This window comes from Falco biarmicus, chromosome 2 (assembly GCF_023638135.1).
Source record: "Falco biarmicus isolate bFalBia1 chromosome 2, bFalBia1.pri, whole genome shotgun sequence".
NCBI lineage: Eukaryota > Metazoa > Chordata > Aves > Falconiformes > Falconidae > Falco > Falco biarmicus.
The window spans coordinates 22,096,760-22,117,758 of record NC_079289.1 but is presented as its reverse complement, the minus strand read 5'-3'; the positions used below and the strand labels follow the sequence as shown (position 1 = coordinate 22,117,758).

At 42.4% G+C, this 20,999-nt stretch overlaps 1 protein-coding gene across 4 annotated transcripts in view; it reads left to right on the top strand.

The window, feature by feature from the left end:
* The window catches only part of ATP8A2 (ATPase phospholipid transporting 8A2), a 349,988-nt gene that overhangs the window by 308,064 nt on the left and 20,925 nt on the right, over window positions 1–20,999 (top strand). For all 4 annotated transcript variants that reach the window (XM_056328949.1, XM_056328950.1, XM_056328951.1 and 1 more), the window contains 2 exons: window positions 3,904–3,992; window positions 10,383–10,487. In XM_056328949.1, coding sequence (XP_056184924.1) covers window positions 3,904–3,992; window positions 10,383–10,487 — 194 coding nt within the window. The remainder of the gene's footprint in view (window positions 1–3,903; window positions 3,993–10,382; window positions 10,488–20,999) is intronic.

Below are 20,999 nucleotides of genomic sequence, written 5' to 3'. Positions count from 1 at the left end.
TGTAAGATGATTGAGACCCTTGTTTGGTCTGAAGCATTTACTGGTCCCCAGTAGTTGTCTAACCATGCTGTGATAAGAAAACCAAAACTTTCTGGCTATTTGATTTCCCACTCCTGGGCGCTTCAGGCTCTGTTCTCCTGGGAAGTTGTTGTTGAAAATAGTGGCACCACCTATTGGTGGAACAGTAAAACTATGAATTATGCATATTTGCATACTAAGAGTAGTAAAATGGAGAAAAGAGTTTGAAATTTATTCCATAAGATACTTTTTTTTTTTAAACAATCCATTCCCTATTTGGTACACTTGTGCAGAGCATGTCCTTCACTTAAAACAAACCAAAAAACCCAAACTCAACCCCACCCCCAACAAAAAAAAAACAACCACCCTCTTAACTTAGGCTTTCTGAAATAATAGTGCAGAGCCACATATTCCTAGTCATTCTGACTGGCCAGTAGTATTGATTTTTTTTTTAACTGTGTTTCAAAGAAAAAAAGGAAGTACCCACCCTTACAAAAACACTTTACAAGAGGTTAAAGGTATTGGGACCTAAATTGTTTGCTTCTCAATTGTGAAATAATTGGAGCTAATGTGTTTTGTCCTTTCTTTTCTTATTCCCATTCTTTCATCTTAACAAATGGTATCACTCCTGTAAAATGAATGATTTTACTGTGGCGGTCTTATCAGTGCTTGGAAGGCAGTCTACTGATGGCAGCAGTTTAGGCTGCAGTGTCTTCAGCAGGAGGACTTGCATTAGTCTGGAGTGGTTTTGGGATGCCTTGTGATTAATGGCTTCTGGTAGCTAGCTTTGGATGTGCTAGTCACTAATGTTTACGTCAGTAGACAGGATAAAAATTACTTAGTTGCATATCATGGGGCCTGTGTGATGACAGAACTGGTCAATTTTTGAATTTGTTTAAAAACCAAATTATTTCTACTCGTCCTTCTTGTGACCTTCTTAAAAAGAATTTAAAATGGTGGTGATTCCTGTTTAGTAGCTCTGCTTTTTTTATCGGGGGGTGATAACTGATAGCTGAAGTGTGTTACTCATTGGGACTGAGTATGGAAATGCTGTGGTTCATCGAAGATGTATTGTGGTACTGTCTTTGCTGCTGTCAGGAATAGCTGAACAACTGGGATGGAGAACAGCAACAGCTGTGAAGCCTGAGGAAGGCTTTGTTGTGATATATAGGTGTTTTAACTATAGTTTCTATTCATAACCCAGTCCTCTACCCCACAAGTTGGAGAATATCGTAAAAAGGCTGTCTGTGGATGTCCCCAGAATATGTTAGGTGGTTTCCAGTGACTCTTCTGCTGAGGAGCTCCTCGTCTTGTGAGCAGATGGTGGTGCTTTCAGAGAGGAGGCAGAGTTCAGAGGCAGAGCTGTGTCTGCAAGATAAACCAGTTCCCCATCCCGCAGCACAGCGGTCATACAACTCCAAGAGGAAACTAGAGACGAGCAGGGAAGCCAAATTCCAGATGGGCTCGGGCATTGGAGTAAAATCTTGGAAAGGGTTGTGCAGAAAAATGCTTGCCAGTAGTAAAGTGCGTGTGTCTGACAGGATTCAGGTGAGATGAATAGTTTTACTGTTATGCTGCAGTTTTGGAACAGAATAATACTTGAGTAAAAAGCTTAATTGCGGGCAAAAGTATTTGGCTTGAGGGTTTTTTTGGTGTCAGTGTGAGTTGTCCAAATTCATAGCCATTGACTTGAGATATCAACATTTGTAGTAACAGTAACAGCACTTAAACTTCTATTGAACATGTACTAAGATTGTTCTGCACTTTGAAAGTGTGTAGAGCTGCTTTCAGCTAGAAAAGCAAAAAGTGGAATTTAAAATATTTGAAGCAAAAATAGCAGAAAATGCATATAGAATACTGTGGCTCTTTTTTAGCCCTTTTTAGCACCGGCAGTGGAAGGATGGTCAGTGGAAATGCTGATGTGATCAGACTGCTAGCACTTGCAGGGTCACAGCCAAAGAAAAGTAAAACATCAGGATAAATCTCATTATGTTTTGCCACTGTGTAACTACAGTTTGGCTCTTTGGCTAACAATAAAGTTATGATTTCCTTCTTGTTCCTGCACATCATCTTTCTTAGGCCTAGAACAAAACTGCCCGTATGCTTCTGGCATTCCCATGTGAAAGTAGGCTTGAGGGCTCACAAATAACTGAGAGCTGATTCTGGGGCTGGAGTGTGTTTGCTTACTGGCTGTGTGGGTGGCAAAGTCTCCATAAATGTTTTAGCACAGTCTAGCACGCTCTTGGTTTCAGTACAAGATTTACCGCTGATCTGTCAGTCCAGCAACAGCATGGAGGATTTAACATTCAGAAGTGAAAAACACTTTTGGAAGCACTCACTACTTGGCAGTTGAAGGGCAAGTTGCTGTTATATTTGACTCAGTTGTGAGTTGGATAACTTTAAACAGCCATCAACGCGAGGAGAGGATGCTGGGTGCTACGGGTGGGCGTCCTGGCAAGGCAGTGATAGCTTTTCTCGGCTTTAAAGCTTTGCTGAGTGGTGCAAGTTCCTTCTGTTGCCATCAACCACATTGTCTTAGGAAGGGTATAATTACAAATTTTGTCTTCTCACAACGTGTTTCAAAGGCTAGTAGATGTCCTATTTGGTTCAGTGTTCTGTAGCTCAGCTTTGTCTGTAAAATGCCCTGACGCTTCAGCATTGCAGGCTGCCGCTCTGCGGGGTGCTCAGCTGTGAGCCACAGCCAAGCCTGTATTACACTGCGGGGGGACAGCTGCTTTAGTGCTGTGTCCATGGCTATGGGTCCCCCCGCCTTCGGTGACATTGCACGTGAACGTCAGTAGGTGTGTGTGTGTATTGTATGTGGCATACAAAACGTTGAGAAGTAAATAAAGGTTTTGGGGAAGTGATATGGTAACATTCCTAACTGGCAAGTGAGTAAAATGTGGCTAACCACTGGGAATGCTGCTGCCACCTTTCAGCCCCTGTTTTAGTTGTGTACTGCACACGAATCACTACAGAAGAAAAATCTTTTCTGTTTCTAATGCACTAGAGAACTTAAATGATTCTTACGGGAATTGTGCATGTGTGTGCATGAAAGAGGTGGTGAGGTCATCTCAAGTCTTCCATGTAGCAAACCTGGGCCTTACCATTAATTTATCCGTACAAGATTCTGATCACCTAAAATAGCATTTCTGTAAACAGTGCTATATTTCAACTTTGTTCCATAACCATGTGTGTATGCTGGGACTGGAAGGGTTTCCAGTTATCTTCCTTCTTAAATCCTACCAAGCTTTTTGTTCAAGTGTTACAACAAGAAAAATGCAAATATAAACTTTGAGCTCTTTGTTTGTAAAAAAAACCCATTTGTAGGATAGGAGTGAATCTTTCCCACCCTGGGTTTCAGGCAGCTGTAGTTGGAAGAGGAAGTTCTGTATTTAAGTGGAATATGACTGAAGCATTTTAGTGAGAAATGTGAAAATTTTTTTCATGTCAGTTGGATGCTGCTCAGAGATACAGAACAGTGGGTAGAAAGAGATTAAGCAAAGGGTACAAAAGACAGTCAAAAGTGCAATCTAAATATACTCGCGGTGCTATTCTCCATGAATGAAGATGTGTTTGCCTGGATCCACAAATCAATATCAGTGATTTGGTCAAAACGCTTGATTATTTTTTTTTTTTTGAAAATGTATAAGGAATTTAAGATCATAAGCAATGACCGAAATGTGAAAATGCCATTGCTGTTTGTTAATTGTAGGCCTGACTTATGTTAAGAGTTGATGAGACTTACCCCACCAACGGATTTCAACATCACCCACATCATGGATCTGTTTGATGCCATCGCTCTACCTTTTTGCTTGTAAACAAACCCCTTAACATGTAATGGCTTGAAAATATTCATGATTTATGTATTTGTTTTCTTTGCAGGCTGGAATGGTGTTAAGATGTGGATACTTCTGGTTTGGCTTGTTTCTCGTGCCCACTGCATGCCTTGTTAAAGACGTGGCATGGACAGCGTAAGTCCTGAACCGTTCCTCTCTGTGTTACAGGAATTATTCTGTAGCACATGTTGTCCAGTCCAGTATTTTCTATAAAGAACTACAAAGCCTTTTAGTGAATGCAAAATGGTGATACTCCTTTGGAAGATGTCTAAGCCAAGTGAAGTGGGACTGATTTCTGTCTCACTTGCCGATACAACCTGCAGTGTGAGAGAATTAGTTAGTCCTGAATCTGAAGGAGGCAGCCATGTGTGTGTAATGAATATGTGTCATCTTATGATTATTTGTGTTGTCTAGCCTTTAGTTAAATGCAAATTTAAATCAGACATCAGAAATTCTCTGCTCTTAAAAAGGAGCACATAATTTGTTCCATTTGGCTAAGGTTAGGTAGAAAGCAATAATGTGGTGCACTAATCCATACCCAGTAAGCTCCAAGTTCTTTGTCAGCTGCTCTTTAGGCTCTCCTTCAACAGTGGGTCTTCCAAGACATAACTGAGGGAAGAGCAATGCTCTGCACTCTTATGGTTGAAGTCATAATAATTCCTTCCCTGCCCAGAGAGGACGAACAATCCTTGTGAAATACAAGCCTCTTTAAAAACTGTGGTTTCAAAGCATTGCAGAAGGTAAGCAATTTCAAGAACTTCGATTTTAAGGAGCAGCAACTTACCTTCTTTACCATTGCAATTTGAAATGCAGAAGTATCCTTTTCACTTAGAATTTCTAGTGTTTTGTTCAGCTTGCTTTCAATTGTTTTAAGCACCAAAGCTTTCACCCTTTCTCTTGGAAAGATGTGTTATGACCAAGAAGGTTTTATTACATGGATATGTAATAACCTTGTGTGAGGAGGACCCAGGACAGATCCTAGCTGGGGAGATGAGGGAATATAAGTTAGCTTGTCAATTGTCACAAAGGCTGCAAGTGAAAGCATCGTAACATGTACGTAACACTATGCCCCAGGAACGAGCTGTTGGTCAGCCAATGAAGACTCTCAGAATCACAGAATCATTTAGGTTGGAAAAGATTTTTAAGATCATCCAGTCCAACCATTATCTGAACACTGCCAATTCCACCTATTTTCTTTACAGAGAATTGCAGAAAATACTGAAAAAAACAGAAAGTTTCCCAAACACAGGCACATTTCAAAATTAGCGTAAAAGAATAAATCAGGTTATATGCATATATCTGACAGTCTTTTTTTTTTTCCCTATAGCATTGATAGCACAGCTAAATTAAACTGGTAGTAGGCAAATCTACCAATCAGTAAGCACTTCTTAAATGTTTTCCTGTTTTCTTCTTCAGCTTAATTTTCATGAGCTACACTACTAAAACTAAAACTAGGTATCATAATGTAAATTTTCTGTTCAGGCCAAAAAATGATTTAATAGCCTAGCACACTAGAGGGATTTTTGTTACACTCACTAAACTTCTCCAAGTGAAAATTATTTTAAAATTCTAAAGTTGAGGCCAAAATGTTTAAATTTAGATACTTAGCTTTGTCTATGACCTGCTTTTTAAAGCTCTGAAAACCAAAAACTTCGAATTCACTTAGCATAACAGGCCCTGCCCCTGTGTCAGGCATTAGTTAAAATTACCTGCTTAGAAGTCATTGGAACTACTTTTGTGATTAAAGCTAAATAGGAGCTGAACTGTTTGTAGCATCAGGGATCAAATACATATTTAGGTGTCCAAGATTACTCTTTAGCTGTTGAAATGTTTTCATGATAGTTGAACGTCCCGAAGTTGTTCTCTGTTCTTATTGGTTCTTGGCGAAAATGTCTCAAGAACTGTAATACAAGACCAGACCAAAGTAGGCTCATCCTCAGCTATCGCTCGTTTAAAATTCTGTTACTGACTCAGCCTGTTCTTCAGTATTTCTTAGAGAAACCTCAGCAACACAATCCTTTCAGTGGTTCAGACCAAGAATGTACAGAGATTGTGAAGCTCTCAAGACAAACACGTATATATACAGACATACTAGGTATTTTCCCAACAGATTTTAAACAGGAGGCTCCTATCAACATTAAGCAAAAAATCTGTTTTCTGGGCAGGGCTACTTTTTTTTCCTTTAACCCGTCACTGAAAAATTAACACCATTAACATTTTAACTAGGATAAATGAAATGACACAGCTATCAGCACTGCCATATGGAAGGAGTAAAGGTCTGTTTCCTTTCCAAGAGCCTTGCCATTCAAAACTTGAGCCTAAGGCCTCTGGAAATCAGCCGGCACATTTCCACAGCAGTGGTTACACCACATTGCTGTCTGTAATTCAACAGAATCTGGTTTTGGCCGTAAAATTCCAGCAGCTCGGACTTCTCAGAGTCATGGAATTTATCCCTTTCAGTTTCTTTTGGACATGAAGTTATGCACAGAAAGAGCATCCATGTGACCCAAAAGGTACATGATTAATTTCAGTACAAAATAAATATAGTACAGAGGTTTTTGTCTGGAAGAAGGTTAAAAGGGTTAGGAAAGTGTATTTGAAACCCATACAAATCTTTGTTTCTAAACTGCTGTTCTGCATCCCCTACCAAAACTTGTAACGCTGGAAGCAAGAGCTAGTTTTACATGTTGCCTTCATTACACAGGCAACAGTTACCAACACACCTTTTATCTTCCGTGTTTTCTGCAGCTCCAGGGGGTTTTATTTACTTTTTTTTCCTCCCCTTTTAAGTGAATCAAGGAAATGTGGAAAACGTTTTTTTAAGGGAAAGAAGCTTATTATTAATACTTGGCTGCAATACCACATTGTTAACTTCAGTCCACTACCCTGAATGCAGTGGCTTGGTTTGGATTTGGTTTTTTCCTGATAGAAGTCCCAGTTGTGCTACCATTGCAATGAACAGAGCTTTGTAAGGTGAGTGCTTCCTCACAGTTGGCATGTGTCACTTGAATACATGTCACTGGTGCTAGGAAGTCTCAAAATAGCTGAGCCACAAATCAGTGTGGGAGCCGTAAAAACACAAGAGTGTATTACAGCAAAATTAGGCAAGAGGGCAAAGGTTTATTAATAATTGATGTCTCGGTGTTACAGTGAAAAATTGTCTGAGCCTTCCAATCGTTACCAAAATCTTCATGTATTTTTTTTTTTACTGTGATGAAAGAAACATGTTGTACACGCCAACTCCACAGTGTAAAGAAGAGAGAAGGTATGAGGAGCTCTTCCTGTCCTTGCACATGCTTGTGGTCCCTGGAGCATAAGACTCCTAAAATGGCGTTGAGGATAATGAGCCAGAGTAAAGGTGTCGTCGTGTTTCAGAAAAGTTTGAGTGTGACCATGCTTCTCCCTGGCAGATTCTGGCCTCCCAAACCCCCTAAATATTCTCCTGAGGCAGTGGAGTGAAGCTGTGTGCTTCCCTGGCTTGGAAGGGGAAGGGCCACCCAAAATACAAAGATAATGTTTTGCCTCTTCTTATGGTCCATGATCTTTATATCCCAGTGTGTGAGGGGAAAGGCGAGTTTGTCTTCATGGAGTGCATCAGTTTTCAGCTGAACATAACACTGAACACAAGATCTCATCATTTATTGAGGACTGATTGTGCATCTAGGGCAACTTGTGAAGTACCAGGTAAAAGCCAAGTCTTCTACCTGTATTTTTGCATATCAGAAGTTATTAATGCACTGTTGCGAAAAAGTCATGAAGTATCCAGTCCTGCTGCCAGCAGTCCATGGAATATTTGCAGTTGACTTTGATAGGAGCAATCCCAAGCTCTGAGGCAATTGTAATACCATATTTTAGTATTTGCTTTTGGAGAAACGTGTGGATAGGTTAGCTCAGGTCCTTTTTATAAATACTTAATTACTGACTCTTTCATGGATGCTCTTGCTTTCAAGTTGAAGGGATGACTCAGTGCATGACAATTACCTGTGGGTTTATTGTTGCTTTTTGGATACCCACCACACCAGAGGCAGAGCCCATCTATTTCATCATTTCACACTACTTAAAAAATACTTCAGTACCCTCAACTTTAGGACAACAGTATTTTTTCCATATTGTGAAATAGCTGTGCAATGGCTCTTTGTGCTGTGCTACACCAACTGGACTTTGCTTAGGCTCCATTCTGTAAAATTTTGAATTCAGTATTCGCTCTAAGGGAAAAGACAAAAATCTCTTATATCTTACAGTATGCGGCAAGATAAACATGGAACCTTATGAGAGGCTGAATAACTTGTAGATTTCTGTGTTCTTGTCTGTGGGGAAAACTGGTTGGAAATTATTTTAAAAGTTCCAAATATGCTCAGTCTTCAAGTTTGCAATAGTAGGTATAGCCTCTTTTTAAAGGTAAGAGATGAGTTCAAGGTCAAAATTTCAGTGTAACTCAAATTTAAATGTTTACTGAAATGAAGGTGTGTGATAGTGAAGCCAACTGTAAAGATTATAAGAATTAATAGCTCAAAGCTTTCTCATTTTAATCACTATAGTTTCCCTTCCTCAAAGAGGAGACCAGTCTAATCATTAGCCTAAGTAGTTATCGGAACTTGAATCTAATTAATTTCTGTGCAGCTATTTGTAACTTCAGTTTTTGAAACATGCACTGTAAAAACATCCTTGCTGCTGATCTCTTCCATCACAGTACATTGGTGTTCCCTTGCAAAACACACACCTCTGGTGGTTTGTTTTAATAGGGTGCTCTTCTGAGTACATCCTGATATTCTTTACCTCCAGATGTTGCCGTGATTCATCTTTTGTTGTTCTATGTTTTTCCTCTTACATGCAGATGTGTTTTGAAAAGTAGTTTTAATTTAGTTTCTCATTTTGAGACATTGGGGGCCTAATCAGCAATACAAAGACCACAGGACTTGGATAACCTAGTATTAATATGAAGACACTGTCATCTAAAATAGTACCAGCAAAGATTTTGTGGTCTTTGTTATTCCCCATGGACGAAGTAGTAAGAATCATGCTTTTTAAAAATAAATGCATCTTCATTATATTTTAATTAACTATACAGCAGCTATTATTTTTCTGCTAGAGGGAATTTTACATTGTTTTACATCTTTGGTTAAAGATTGTTATCTGCATATAAGACTCTTACAAAATTTGTAAAGAAATTTTTGCCACCTCTAGAGTTGAAGACTATTACTTTAATCATAGAATGGTTTGGGTTGGAAGGGACCTTCAAGATCACCTAGCCCCAACCCCCCTGACATGGGCAGGGACACCTCCCACCATCCAGCCTGGCCTTGAGCACTGCCAGGGATGGGGCAGCCACAGCTGCTCTGGGCAACCTGTGCCAGGGCCTCACCGCCCTCACAGGAAAGAATTTCTTCCTAATGTCTAACCTAAATCTGCCCTCTTTCAGTTTAAAGCCATTCCCCCTTGTCCTGTCACTACATGCCCTTGCAAAAAGTCCCTCTCCAGCTTTCCTGTAGGCTCCTTTAGGTGCTGGAAGGCTGCTCTAAGGTGTCCCTGGAGCCTTCTCCAGCCTGAACCACCCCAACTCTCTCAGCCTCTCTTCCCAGGAGAGGTGCTCCAGCCCTCTCATCATGCCATGAAGGAAGTGATGTCTCAACCAATTCGGCTCCATCTTGTTTTCAGGCTTATTGTGTAGTCAGGTGCAAATCAACATTACCTCACAGGACTTCTTTAAGTTACACAGAAAGAAGCAGCTAATCAAAACCTGCCTGTTGGAGGAAGTTCCCTGTGGTTTGTATTATTGCTTGTACATGTCAAGCAGAGGGGACTAGATCATGTCCTTATATCAATGTAACTTACGCTGAAGAGCACGGGAGCAGTAGGTGAAACTGGGAAAAAAAAGGCCCAGGTCTCTTCATGGGGGACATTGCTCTCCAAATTTTCATTGCACAAGTGGTACATGGATTGCTCTTTGAATCCCCCAGCCGAGAAAAGAGGACATAGCCACTCTTGTTACCGCCACTTTGAAAGCTCAGTGGGGCGAGAGGTGCCTTTCCAAGTCATGTGAGACTGATAAATGAAAATAAAGGGGCTTGAATGGCAATTATTATCTGAGACTCTCCTCAGGTTCTCAGAGCAGCACTACGTGTAGCTCAAAAGACAGAGTAGAATCATGTTTTCCTGCCATGAATATTCAGTGAATCCCAGCTCTTTTGTGTGAACACCCGGGTCCCGCACGGTCCCACGGCAGCAGGTCAGGTCTCCGTGGTCCTGGGGCTTTGCTGCTCGGTTCCATTTGGAGTGTTGTGTTGAAGCGGCCAAGCTCTGCGCAATGTGAAGTCCTTCTGATTTCTCATGTCTTAATGTAATATTTCCCAGGTATTGTGAACCTGAACTGACTGGATATATACACTGTGCCTTATTTCCCAAATCTTTCAATGGAAGGCCCTGCATTTCTCATCTGAGAGGTGAAATTGGGATTTTGTAGCAAAACAAATGTTCACAGGGCGCTTTTTGTTTTGTTTTCCTTTTTGTCTTTCCCTTGTGGTACAGGGCCAAGCATACCTACCATAAAACTTTGCTGGAGCAAGTTCAGGAGTTGGAGACGAAGACGAGAGAGCTGGGAAAAGCCATGCTTCGTGACAGTAATGGAAAGAGGTGAGGCAAGCCTATGCTAATGTTTAAAACAGGCTCTTCTTGTCCTCTCCCATCCTATGTCTCATCCACTGTTCAAATCTGATTCTAGACAGGGTAACAAGACTTCTTGTCTGTATTGTTAATTTATTGTTGTTCCTCTTCATATGCGTCCGTTGCCCCTACCAAAATCAGCCCTTCCAGTTTCATTTCTCCTGCGTAACTGCTGCGAGGCTCTGTTGGAAACTGCTGCTCTGTCTTCTGCCTGGTAACATGTAGTGCTGTTACCTGGCCACTGAGCCGGACTGGTTTTGAAAGGACTTTGTATGAAAAAAAAAAAAAAATAAAAAAATCTGATATTCCCTCACATACACACACAACCCTCAGGGGAAGGAACTGTCTGTGACTCAAGATGTGAAGACTGTAGCTAAGAGGAGAACTGGCTGATCCAATGTACCCTACAACCCTACAACAGTCTCACTTGAAGGATTATTTTATTTTTTTGCTTTTTTTTCCACTGTAGCTTACAGGCCCCTGCTTCCAGGGTTCTCAGTTTCTTGTTGTGCCTTTCCATTATATCCACACCATATGGACTTGAACATATTGCTATTATTGAATCTTTCATTGTAAGGGGAGAGTATGTGTTGTGTGGGAACTTTTGTCTCTTCTGAAAGAAGCTAAAGAAAATCATAGTGAGGCTTTTGCATCCAACAGTTTCATTTACCAACTCAGAATGTGGTTCTGCATCAGCTGGTTGGAAAAGCTCCCCAAGTTCAAAAAGGTTTTAGAACCAACTCTTCTGTTCCTTACACAATATGGTACCACATGACTTGCTAAGAAACTACATGATCATTAAACTGGATTTTAGCAAACCTTATAAACTAGCAAACTGAGTGGAATGGGGCTTTTAAAAGATTTTGTTCTTCTGGGGCAGGGTCATCCTTTGAACCTTTGATGTCTATTCTAAGGTAAACTAATTGCCATATTGTAGCTGCTGCTAAGACGAGCGGATAGTAGATTTTTTTCAACAGAACTTGTGAGTTAATAAGCACTATTTTTAGGGAAAATGATCAGGGAGTGAGTTTACCAAGACTGTAGTAAACTGGAAAGCTTTTAAAAATGCTTGTGTGAACTTCAATGAGTTTATAAGATGTCCTTAGTGACCAGAGTTCATTTCTCAGAGGCCAAGGCAAAGTAAACAGTGTTATTGATTAAGATCACTTCAAAACACTTCATATGTTCAGTTTTCATTTCGAGTAATTTTTCTGCTGTGACTTTTGGATCCTACAAAACATGATTTATAAATTGTGCTCACTTGCGAAAGTTGCAAACTACACATCAAATAATTTAAAAAGAAAAAGCAACGTTTGCAGCATTGGTCAACAAAGGCAACTTTCTGTGCCACAATTAAAACCAACAAAGATGCCTAAAATCAGGTGTTTAATTCAAAACGAACCTTTAAGAGGGCTAACTTTGAAGTCAATTGGAGCCAAAGTGCTTGGTACCAAAATCAGATGAGCCTCCCAGGCAAGAAAGGTGTAACTTGGTGTTGTGAGGGGGTGACTGACAGACTGATCAGATGCCATGCAAGTGGAATCCAAGCCGGCAGAAAACTGGCCGTTCCCAGGCACGTGGCACTGGTAGTATGAGCCCCTTGGGTGTTGCTGTGGTTCCTATCATTGCATAGGATGTGAAGTTACATTGGTGCTGGTGTGTAACATTTGTGTTTTCCTGCCAGTATTTAGTGCCGGTTATCAATAGCCAGAGAGGAGAGCGAGTCAGCTTTTTGCCTGATGAGTCACTGGGTTGCAAGGTGGCTTGACATACTGTTAATAGTGTGAGAGACAGTTAGTATTTGATCTGTTTATATGTGCCTGTACGTATTTCCAAGAACTGGATGCATTTCTTCTGTGTTTATACACTGTCCTGACTTTCTGTAAATTTAATGGCCGTGTTGTAATTAATTCATATACTACATGTTTTCGTAGCCTTTCATTTTATTACATACTCACTGCAAACGCTTTCATCTGCATTCCTCCTCCATACAGCTTCACTTCATTCTCGAAACGCTTGCATGGAGATGATGTAAGGAATCCCTTCTGGCCCTCCTTCCCATTCTCCCTCCCCCCTTCTTTTCCATGCATTTGTTTGTTCTCCTTCCTAATTGCTCCCAGATTTTCTGGGTGGTCCATCTGTGAACTAGATAATGGTAGAGTGCCTCTGCCTGCTAGGAGCTGATGTGCTGTGCTTGTGATGTGGCCTCCTGAGTGCTCTTCAGAGTTGTTCTGTCTTTTATCTCCTTTGTTTGTCTCCTGGCTCTTTCACACCTGCTAGAAATCCTGTGCTTGTCCGAAGGGAAGGGTGAGGGTGGGAAAGAAGCTGAGTGGGAACTTTCTGCAGTCACAGCCTCTCTGGTTCATGTTCTTTATTTTTTAAAGATTTCCTTGAAGCCAGTGGAAACAAGTGCTGAGATGCACGCACCGCTCTCCCCTCCTGCCCGCAACCCCATTGCTCTCGGGATATTTCTGGCAGTGTGACACTATGCAGGAAGGGAAAGTAACCAGTCTCCTCATTTCTAGCGGGAAGTGGAGAGATGCATTAAAACTGCACAGGTCCATCCGTCACCTCCAAGTAACAGTGTTAGCTCTTGGTTGGAAGTGTTCTTGAAAACATACCCATTAGGTGTTGGTTTGTGCAGGCAGCTGTGGAAGATAAGCTGGCTGTCATCAGGGTCTATTTTCCTGGCCCACATAGTGGATGCTATTTTTGTTCAGTGTTTTTCACAAACAAACAACACAAAATCACACCAAATTACAGATAAGAGAAGGATTTAGGGAGCTATTTTCTTTTATCATTGCCTAGACCTTAGGCAAAAAAATGAGGTGCAAGATCTGAATGTTTAGGATTTATTTGCTAAACAAAAAGCAATTCACAAAGCCCAGAAAGCAGTGAGTGCGTATGTGCTTGCACAACAGGATGCCAACAATTTACTGTGGCTCAGCTGAATTTCTGTAAAATGTGACCAGGGTAGCACCTGGGTCCTCACTGCACTTGGGGAAGGAGCGCTGGGAGATCTGCGTGTGCCGCGTGATACCTAAATACGCACACCCTGTCTCAGAGGGTCTTCACCCTACCAACTGTTCTTGTTAGACCCATTTTTCCAAGTTAATAAAAACACTAGTGCTTATTCTGCTCTTCAGAATCTTAGCCCCTTTGAATGGTCTCTAAAATTGTATTTTCTTGTATCTATCTCAAAAAGCAGGTGCAAATTTTTGCGCAGGGAGCAAACAGCAAGGCAAATGGTAGATCAGGGAGTGTCTGACCTGCACAGGGAAGAGTGTCAGCACCCTGAGCACTACACCTGGGTCCCCAAAACCTTGCAGATAACATCAGTGTAATGTGTGGACGTTATATCAAGTGTATTGTTTTGAGCTGTAAAGGGCCATGTTCTCATTTCTCTATCTCTCATCTGGACAGCTAAAAACTTACTTTCCTTGGAAGCTGGGATGATCACAGGATCAGATGATTCCAGGAGCAGATTTCATCAGGGGAAACGAGTATCTGGAAAACTGGCAACTCCAGAAATAGTTTGGGAAGCAGAGGAGAGAGTGTGCAGTAAGGGACTGGTGATGAATCCCATGCCGTGCCTGCCTGCTTGTGGAAGATGAGTGCTGACACTTGCCCTCCCCAGCCTGGCACCCAGCAGTGCTGGGCTGGACTCCAGCCCAGCCGTAATGTGAGGAAGCTTTGGTGCAGGACGGGAGAGAGGCTCCCTGGCACTCTCATGTAACAAAAGGCAGGATTTAACACTAAATTTACATGAATTTGGAGAGGTGAGAGGGGCAGCTCGTGTGCCAAAGCAAACATGGACATGTGGAGACACCTGCCCAGCAGACCTAACCATGTTAACATTTGAGATTTACACAGAGAAAACAAACAGGTATTCTTCAGGTTTGTGTTCAAAAGCGGCATTGAGTTCAGCTGTAGAGATTTTTGTGTCTTTAAGTTTACAACGAAATCTTGGCTCATAGAGGGTCAGATCTTGAAGTCCTCGTTTGCTTTTCACTCCATCTAACCTCTCATTGAAGTCAGCAGGAGTTCAGGTGGAGTGAAGCCTGATTAGGGACCAAAGCAAACTTTACTTTGGAAACCCATGTCACTTCATTGCTCCACTGGCCAACTAACAGAGAGCAAGCAAAGCTGTGCAGCACCCTCCTTGCGACAGTACATTTCCTGTTTCAGAGGGTTTCTCTGTCTTGGAATTGCTAGAGAGGTCCCTTTTTGAAAGTAGCTTTTTGGTTGTTTTTCTGTTCTGTTTTTAATCAGTTGGTGGCCGGGATTAGACAACTGTTTGATATTGAGGAACAATGTAGCTTTCGTGATTTAAGTACTTTACAAGGAGCTGAAGGGTCCGTCTGGGGTGTTGCAGAAAAGTACCTGCCAATCACTGAGTACTAGGAAGAATTTCTTTGAATTATTCAGAAATCTGGAGTGTCTTGTCTTCAACAAAGGTGAAGGGAAGTGAGTACAGAACTAGCAAGGTATAGTTGCGAGCAAGAAGAAAGCACTGCGGTATGCTTTTGCACAGCATTTTTCAGTATGCCTTTTTACTTGTGCTGCTTTCAGGCACCCACTGACGATAGCTAGCCACCTCTTTCTTTGATCTCCACTTCACAAAACAAACACTGTTTTTCAGTGTATCTAAAACAGCAGTTCTCTACAGTCTCTCCGCTGTCTGCCTTCCACAAGGAGACGGGCTGGTGGAGATTCTCTTTCATTTAAGTGCTTCTCACCAAATCTAACTCTGTTGCTTTAGTGAAATGGGCATGACCAGCTCTCACCCTGAGAGCAAGCTGTCTTATTTATCTTAGCCTCGGTTTTATTTGGTGGGTGAGGGCAGATGCCTATCTCATTTCAATAGCTGCATGACCCGATGGGCGATCAGTGAGCTGACACAGGTGCCCGTGGAGACTTGCCCACTCCACAGGTCCCTGGGGAAGAGCAAGAAGAGAATGTGGGAATCCTGACTCAGGCTTGTGGCTGTGCTCGGCGCCAAGAGCAGCAGAGCCCTTAGCCTCGTGCCGGCAGCAGCAGAAATGATAAAAAGACTTAACTTTTAACAAACCCATGAATGAGCTGAGGACCTGATCTCATGGTTCCTGAGGAAGAGGCAAGCTTTTTCATTAAGATCAAGAGGAATGAGGCTTGGGCTCATTATATTTCAAAGCACTTTGTCTCTTTATTGATGCATTTCAAATTACATCTGCTTGAATAGGGAGACCGTGCTGGTACGGCCCCTTCACATCAGCAGGTACAATGAATCTTACTTGAAACAAACTCAGACTTGTGTTTTCAACTGGTTAAATGACATTGGGTGTTTGGAGCCAAATTCTTGTTTCATGAATGTGTTGACTTCAGTGTATTTACTCAGGATACGCATGACTGTGATGTGAACGTGGCCCATCCAGTGCAGCTGAGCGTAAAATGCGGTTGAAAAAGGGGAGAGGTGTATTTTGGGTTTTGAGGTTTCAGAGTCTTTTTATCAATTTTTCCAGATGTTCTTGACACCGTTTCTGGGAAGCAAAGGCGAGATTTCTCCACCAGTGTACACAACAAAGTGACTGGCATATTTACGATTTTTTCCTTGCAGCTCTTCTAGTAAAAAGATATTAGACTCCTTTTACTAGCAAAAAGCACATAAAATTATATCAATGGGTTTTTTTTAATTCTTTGATTCCATATGGTAAACATTCATGTACAGTAGGTGGAAAATGCGTAATTTTGTTTTATTTTACTCTTGTCTCTTTCTCCCTCCCTCCTGTCCTATATCAGTAAGGAATCATGACTTTATTTCCTCATTTTAATATGTACTGTTAATTTCCGGCATTTCTAACCCCTGTGTATGCGGCAGTTGAAGTTATTAGGTTTGATTCTGCTCCAGGTTGAGCAGTGGGCAGGCTGTAGGGCAGAATTGGGAAGGAGCAGAGGGCAGAGAGGGTTTCAGAAGCCAGCCAGAGGGATGAAGAGGGATTTAAACCATTGCACAGCTTACTTTAAATCAAAAAACTCTCCAAGTTGGTTTTGGACCCAAGTGCCCAGCTGCTAGGGCAAACCAGTGGGAGCTGACATGCCCTTTCTCTAGTGCAATTGTTTATTTCGCATCCTGAATGTGCCTATCACATAATCTTGAGGGGTATCCAGTGCACAAATAGGGTTAAATCCTGGTGACCTGGAGAAGGATTTAGAGCTGTGATCAAATCTACTAGTGAAGTCAAAGTTGACAGAGGTACAGTATCAGCATAAAGGCCAAAATGAAGCTGTAAATTGAAAGGAAAGATTAGAAAAAAAGAGAACATAACAAGACAAGAGTTAAAACTGATTAAGGGGCCAATCTCTCTGATGCCTAATCCTGAGTTACTGGGTTGGGCACTGGGGAACTCCAGGGGGGAGAGAAGAAGAAATCTTCCCTCCAGGCTGCACAGCAGGAGAACTGCTCCATAACAACTATTCCAGCCTAATGGCTTCAGCAGTTGGCCTCAGCTCCTCCACCGGCTAACCCCTCTGGCAGGGAGGCAGGACAGCCTGTGTTCACGCCTCTGATTCGTGGCAAAGAGTTAAGTTACGGGTAGCAAGGACAAGAAAACAGACCTTGTACTACATGTGAAGTATTTAGTGGACAATTACAAACTACTTAAAAGCTTAAAGAAAAGCAATTTGGTTTTCTGCAGATTAACCAAATGTCCTGGGCTTTGCGCTTCAGTTGTATCCAGAGGCTTTCAAAGTTCATCAGTTTTCCTCGTTGCCTTGAGCTGTTCTTCAGCTTTTTATTCTCTAAAGAAAAGAAAGGAAAAAACTGATAGGAAAAGTTTAGAGTTTTTGAACACAGCAGTCGTTTTAACTTTGGTTAAAGTATCTAAGTAGGCTTTTTTAAAACCAAAAAGTTCGGATTAAAAAAAAAAAAGCCACCAAAACCAAACACAGACAAATAAACAAAACCCCCACCTTTACATAGAGACCAAGCATGGAAAACTTCAGTTTCCAAGGTGACTACTTCTGAAAAAAATGAGTGAGTAGGCAAAGAATGTTTATAATTGCAACTGTATTGTCACCTTATCTATAGAGGATATGACCAAGCACCCACTAGAGTAAGTGCAAAGTGAGGCACTTAGGGACAAGAAGTAAACAGCACTGATACCAAAAGGAGGATAGCTGAAAAGCAGCAAGCCACACTTAGCCTTTTCTGCTCCTCAGACATTTAAATTGAGTCAATTCCCGCATTTTGGAAAGGCTGAAGGCAAAACTGGGCAGCTTCAAAATTTGTGTTTAGTTGGCTTGGGGACAGCTGACAGTGACACCCCCACATACCCCCTGCCCTCGTAATGAAATGCATAAACATGTGCTATGTGCTTAATGTTTGCAGTGCTTAGAAATTGAGGACACTCTAAGCAGAGAGAGATCTTGTTATTGTCTTGGGGTTGTTGCTTTTCAGAGAGGTACGCGATGTTTAGTGTCTGCTTTATTTAGGTAACTTTTAAAAGGTGCTTGGCAGTACTGTTGCCTTGTGGTGGGCTGACCCTGGCTGGATGCCAGGTGCCCACCAAAATGGCTCTGTCACTCCCTTTCTGTCTCAGAGCCAGCTGGCATTGGCTCTGTTGGACGTAGGGGAAGCTTCTAGCAACTTCTCACAGAAGCCACCCCTGTAGCCCAGCCCCCCCCCCCCCCCAAAAATCTTGCCATGCAAACCCAATATATTTCTGTTCAAAGAAGTAGTCTTGGAAATAAGTTTAGGAATAACAGCCTCAAAAATGAAGGCTAGAACGGCTTGTCCAAGTGATTTTAAGAGTCAAAGGAGGGATCTGTTTGGCCTTTCTACCTTAGGACATCGTTAATGACAAAAGGAAATGTAAATTGTCCAAATGTAAATCGTCCTTGCTTGTCACCAGAAGGAAAAGCTTGGTCCTGCTTTTAGCTGTACAACTTCAAGGATCAACATGAAGAAGAGGATTTTGTGGGCTTCAAGTGGAGAATTTGGTCCTAGAACTCGACGTGCAGTGCGGGTGCTGCACGTGGGGGGCTGGCTGAAGCCTGTGGTGTGCCTTGACCCCTGCCCGCTGTTGCAGGGTGGTTCTGTCACTGGTACAAGGTGATGTGCCAACACGGGTAGACGTGCCTGCACCTGACATGCTGGGGTCCTGCGTTCAAACCTCTGAGATGTAATGGGGAAGGAAAGCTGCTGCTTTGGTGAAGTAGCATGCCACCAGGCCAAATCACAAGCTGTAACAATAGTGTTGCTCCAGGGCATTGGCAAGGGTCCTGTGTCTGTGGGGTTTTGTTGGTGTGGTTGCAGGGCTGGCTTCAGAGTTTCCCTGACTGTTCCTTACCAGCCGTGGTCGCATGAGCCCATCTCCATCTCCATACCCTGTCTCCTCGGTTGGATCAGCTCAGCTGTTTGTGGGTCGATGTGATAAATGAGCTGAAGGAAGTGGGGTGGTGTGGGGAGCACTGTCAGGTTCTCCAACCGACTGACTGGCAAAGGTGGGAGCTCCTTTAGCCGTCAGTCACCACAAAGGACATTCGAGGAGTCGCTGCTGAAGTTGTGTGGCACTTAACCTTTTCACATCCAGGCAGGATAAACAGCCTGCAGCTGTCAATGCGCTGCGCTGGGTGCTGTGTGTTGCTGGCCTGGAGAGCTTGCCACCACATAGCTGCTTTAAGCACGCTCCAGGCCAGTCTTGCAGGGCCACGCATCCAGATACATTTGATGCTTAATGGGCAAGCATTTGGCTGGATAATGTCAAATATAACTCACAAAGAAGGGAAGTTCCTTAAATAATTGCCTCCTATCTAGGGAAAGGGAGTTTCCCTTCTGTTGCTGTGACATGTGGTTGGGAAGCAGCTGAAGGGGAGCTGCTGCATTAACAAGGTCTGGAGATGTTACACCATGGCAGGGCATAAGGCCTCGAGCTTCCCTGGAAAGCTGGCTATTGCTGAACCCTCAGCAAGGACTCGGTGCTCCCTAAAGCCTGGCTGTCTTGGTGCAGGTGTTACCTCTGATGGGTAGCTTCTTGTGCCTCTCAGCCTGTGAGTGGCACAGGCCATGCTTCTGTCTTCATTTCCCTGTGGTTTGTGCCTGGTGACCCTTTGGTCTTCTAGCCATGGTCTGGATTTTTGTTGACAGCTTGCTGAGTATTTACAGAAGAATGTGAAAGGAGCATGGATTTGGATGCCTCTTTATTTCAGTTGGATCCTGAGTAATTAAAGAGCAGTGTGTGTTGATGCTGACTCTGCAAAGAAAATGCTGATTTTTGTTTTACTGTTTATATGCCTCAGACACTTCTTTGTGAAATGCCCCAGAGATTTCCTTTGATTATACTGTAGCTTCATTATCAGTAGTGCCTGTTTGCCTTTTAAATTAAAAAGACCTCCTACTCTGACCTCATAGTAAAACATTCCTGCAATCCAATGCTAGATAACCAAAAATAACATTTCCCCTTTGTGGATCGGAAGAGAAAAACCAGCAGAAGCCTGTAGCTGCTACTTCTGCTGTTCTGTAGGAGGGTGATTCCTCACTGTTACGTCTCCAAAGTTCAAAGGGAGGATGGGGGTGCATTTGGTCACTCAGCCAGTCAAGTGTTCCTTCCACAGCCCTAGGTTGGTTGGGGTATTTGAGTATTCAGAGTTTTGCTGAACCCCCAACATTAGTGTGAATTGCGTTTGAGATTATTTGCATGCTCTAATTTTTAATTCCTGGTCTGTAAGAACGACGGGTTTACATTTTCCTTACACAGAGTCCATGTTAGTTGTCATCTCTCTGCCCGCTGCATAACTCTTTAACAACTCCCTTATATGAATTCAGGTAATGCACTTGAGTCCAAACTAAAAAACAAGTTGAACTGAAGCCTGTGGCTGTGCTGGGGGAGTGGACTCTGCCAACAGGGAGCATCTGAGGAAGAAAAATAGGTCTCCTCCGGCCAGTTACAAAGCTGTGGTCACAGACGCTGCCTGGGTTACAGTACTTGCTCTTTGTCCAGCAGGGCCATGACTGATGCTGTAAGTCTTTAAGCAGCATTCTGCTGCATGGAAGGTGACAGGTGGAACTTGTGAATAAACCTCAGGAATACTTGGTGTGTTCTAGCAGCTGCAGAGGGATCCACGAGTCCCCGCTGCCAGGTCATGCTTGGGGAGAAGTTGCAGTGCTTGAACCTCTGGTTCTTCTTTCGAAGAAATGTAATGAAGTTTGAGAATCAAGAGACTGAAAGGAAAAACAACAATCCACTTGTAAACAGTTTGGTGATCAGGATTGTTCAAAGCTGGAGAAGTCTGTTTCAGACCATTTTTTTTGCTCTTCATATTTTATGTTGATGTAACTTTTGGTGACAGAAACATGTCAACAAAGAAACAGCAAAATTCAGTGTAAGTTACTGTTTGAATGTATGGAAGAAATCCATTATTAGGTGTTTATTCTAAATTTTAAAAAGGGAGAGAAGAGTATCTTCTCCACTCAAAACCTAATCCACAGCTAAAGATGACAGGGAC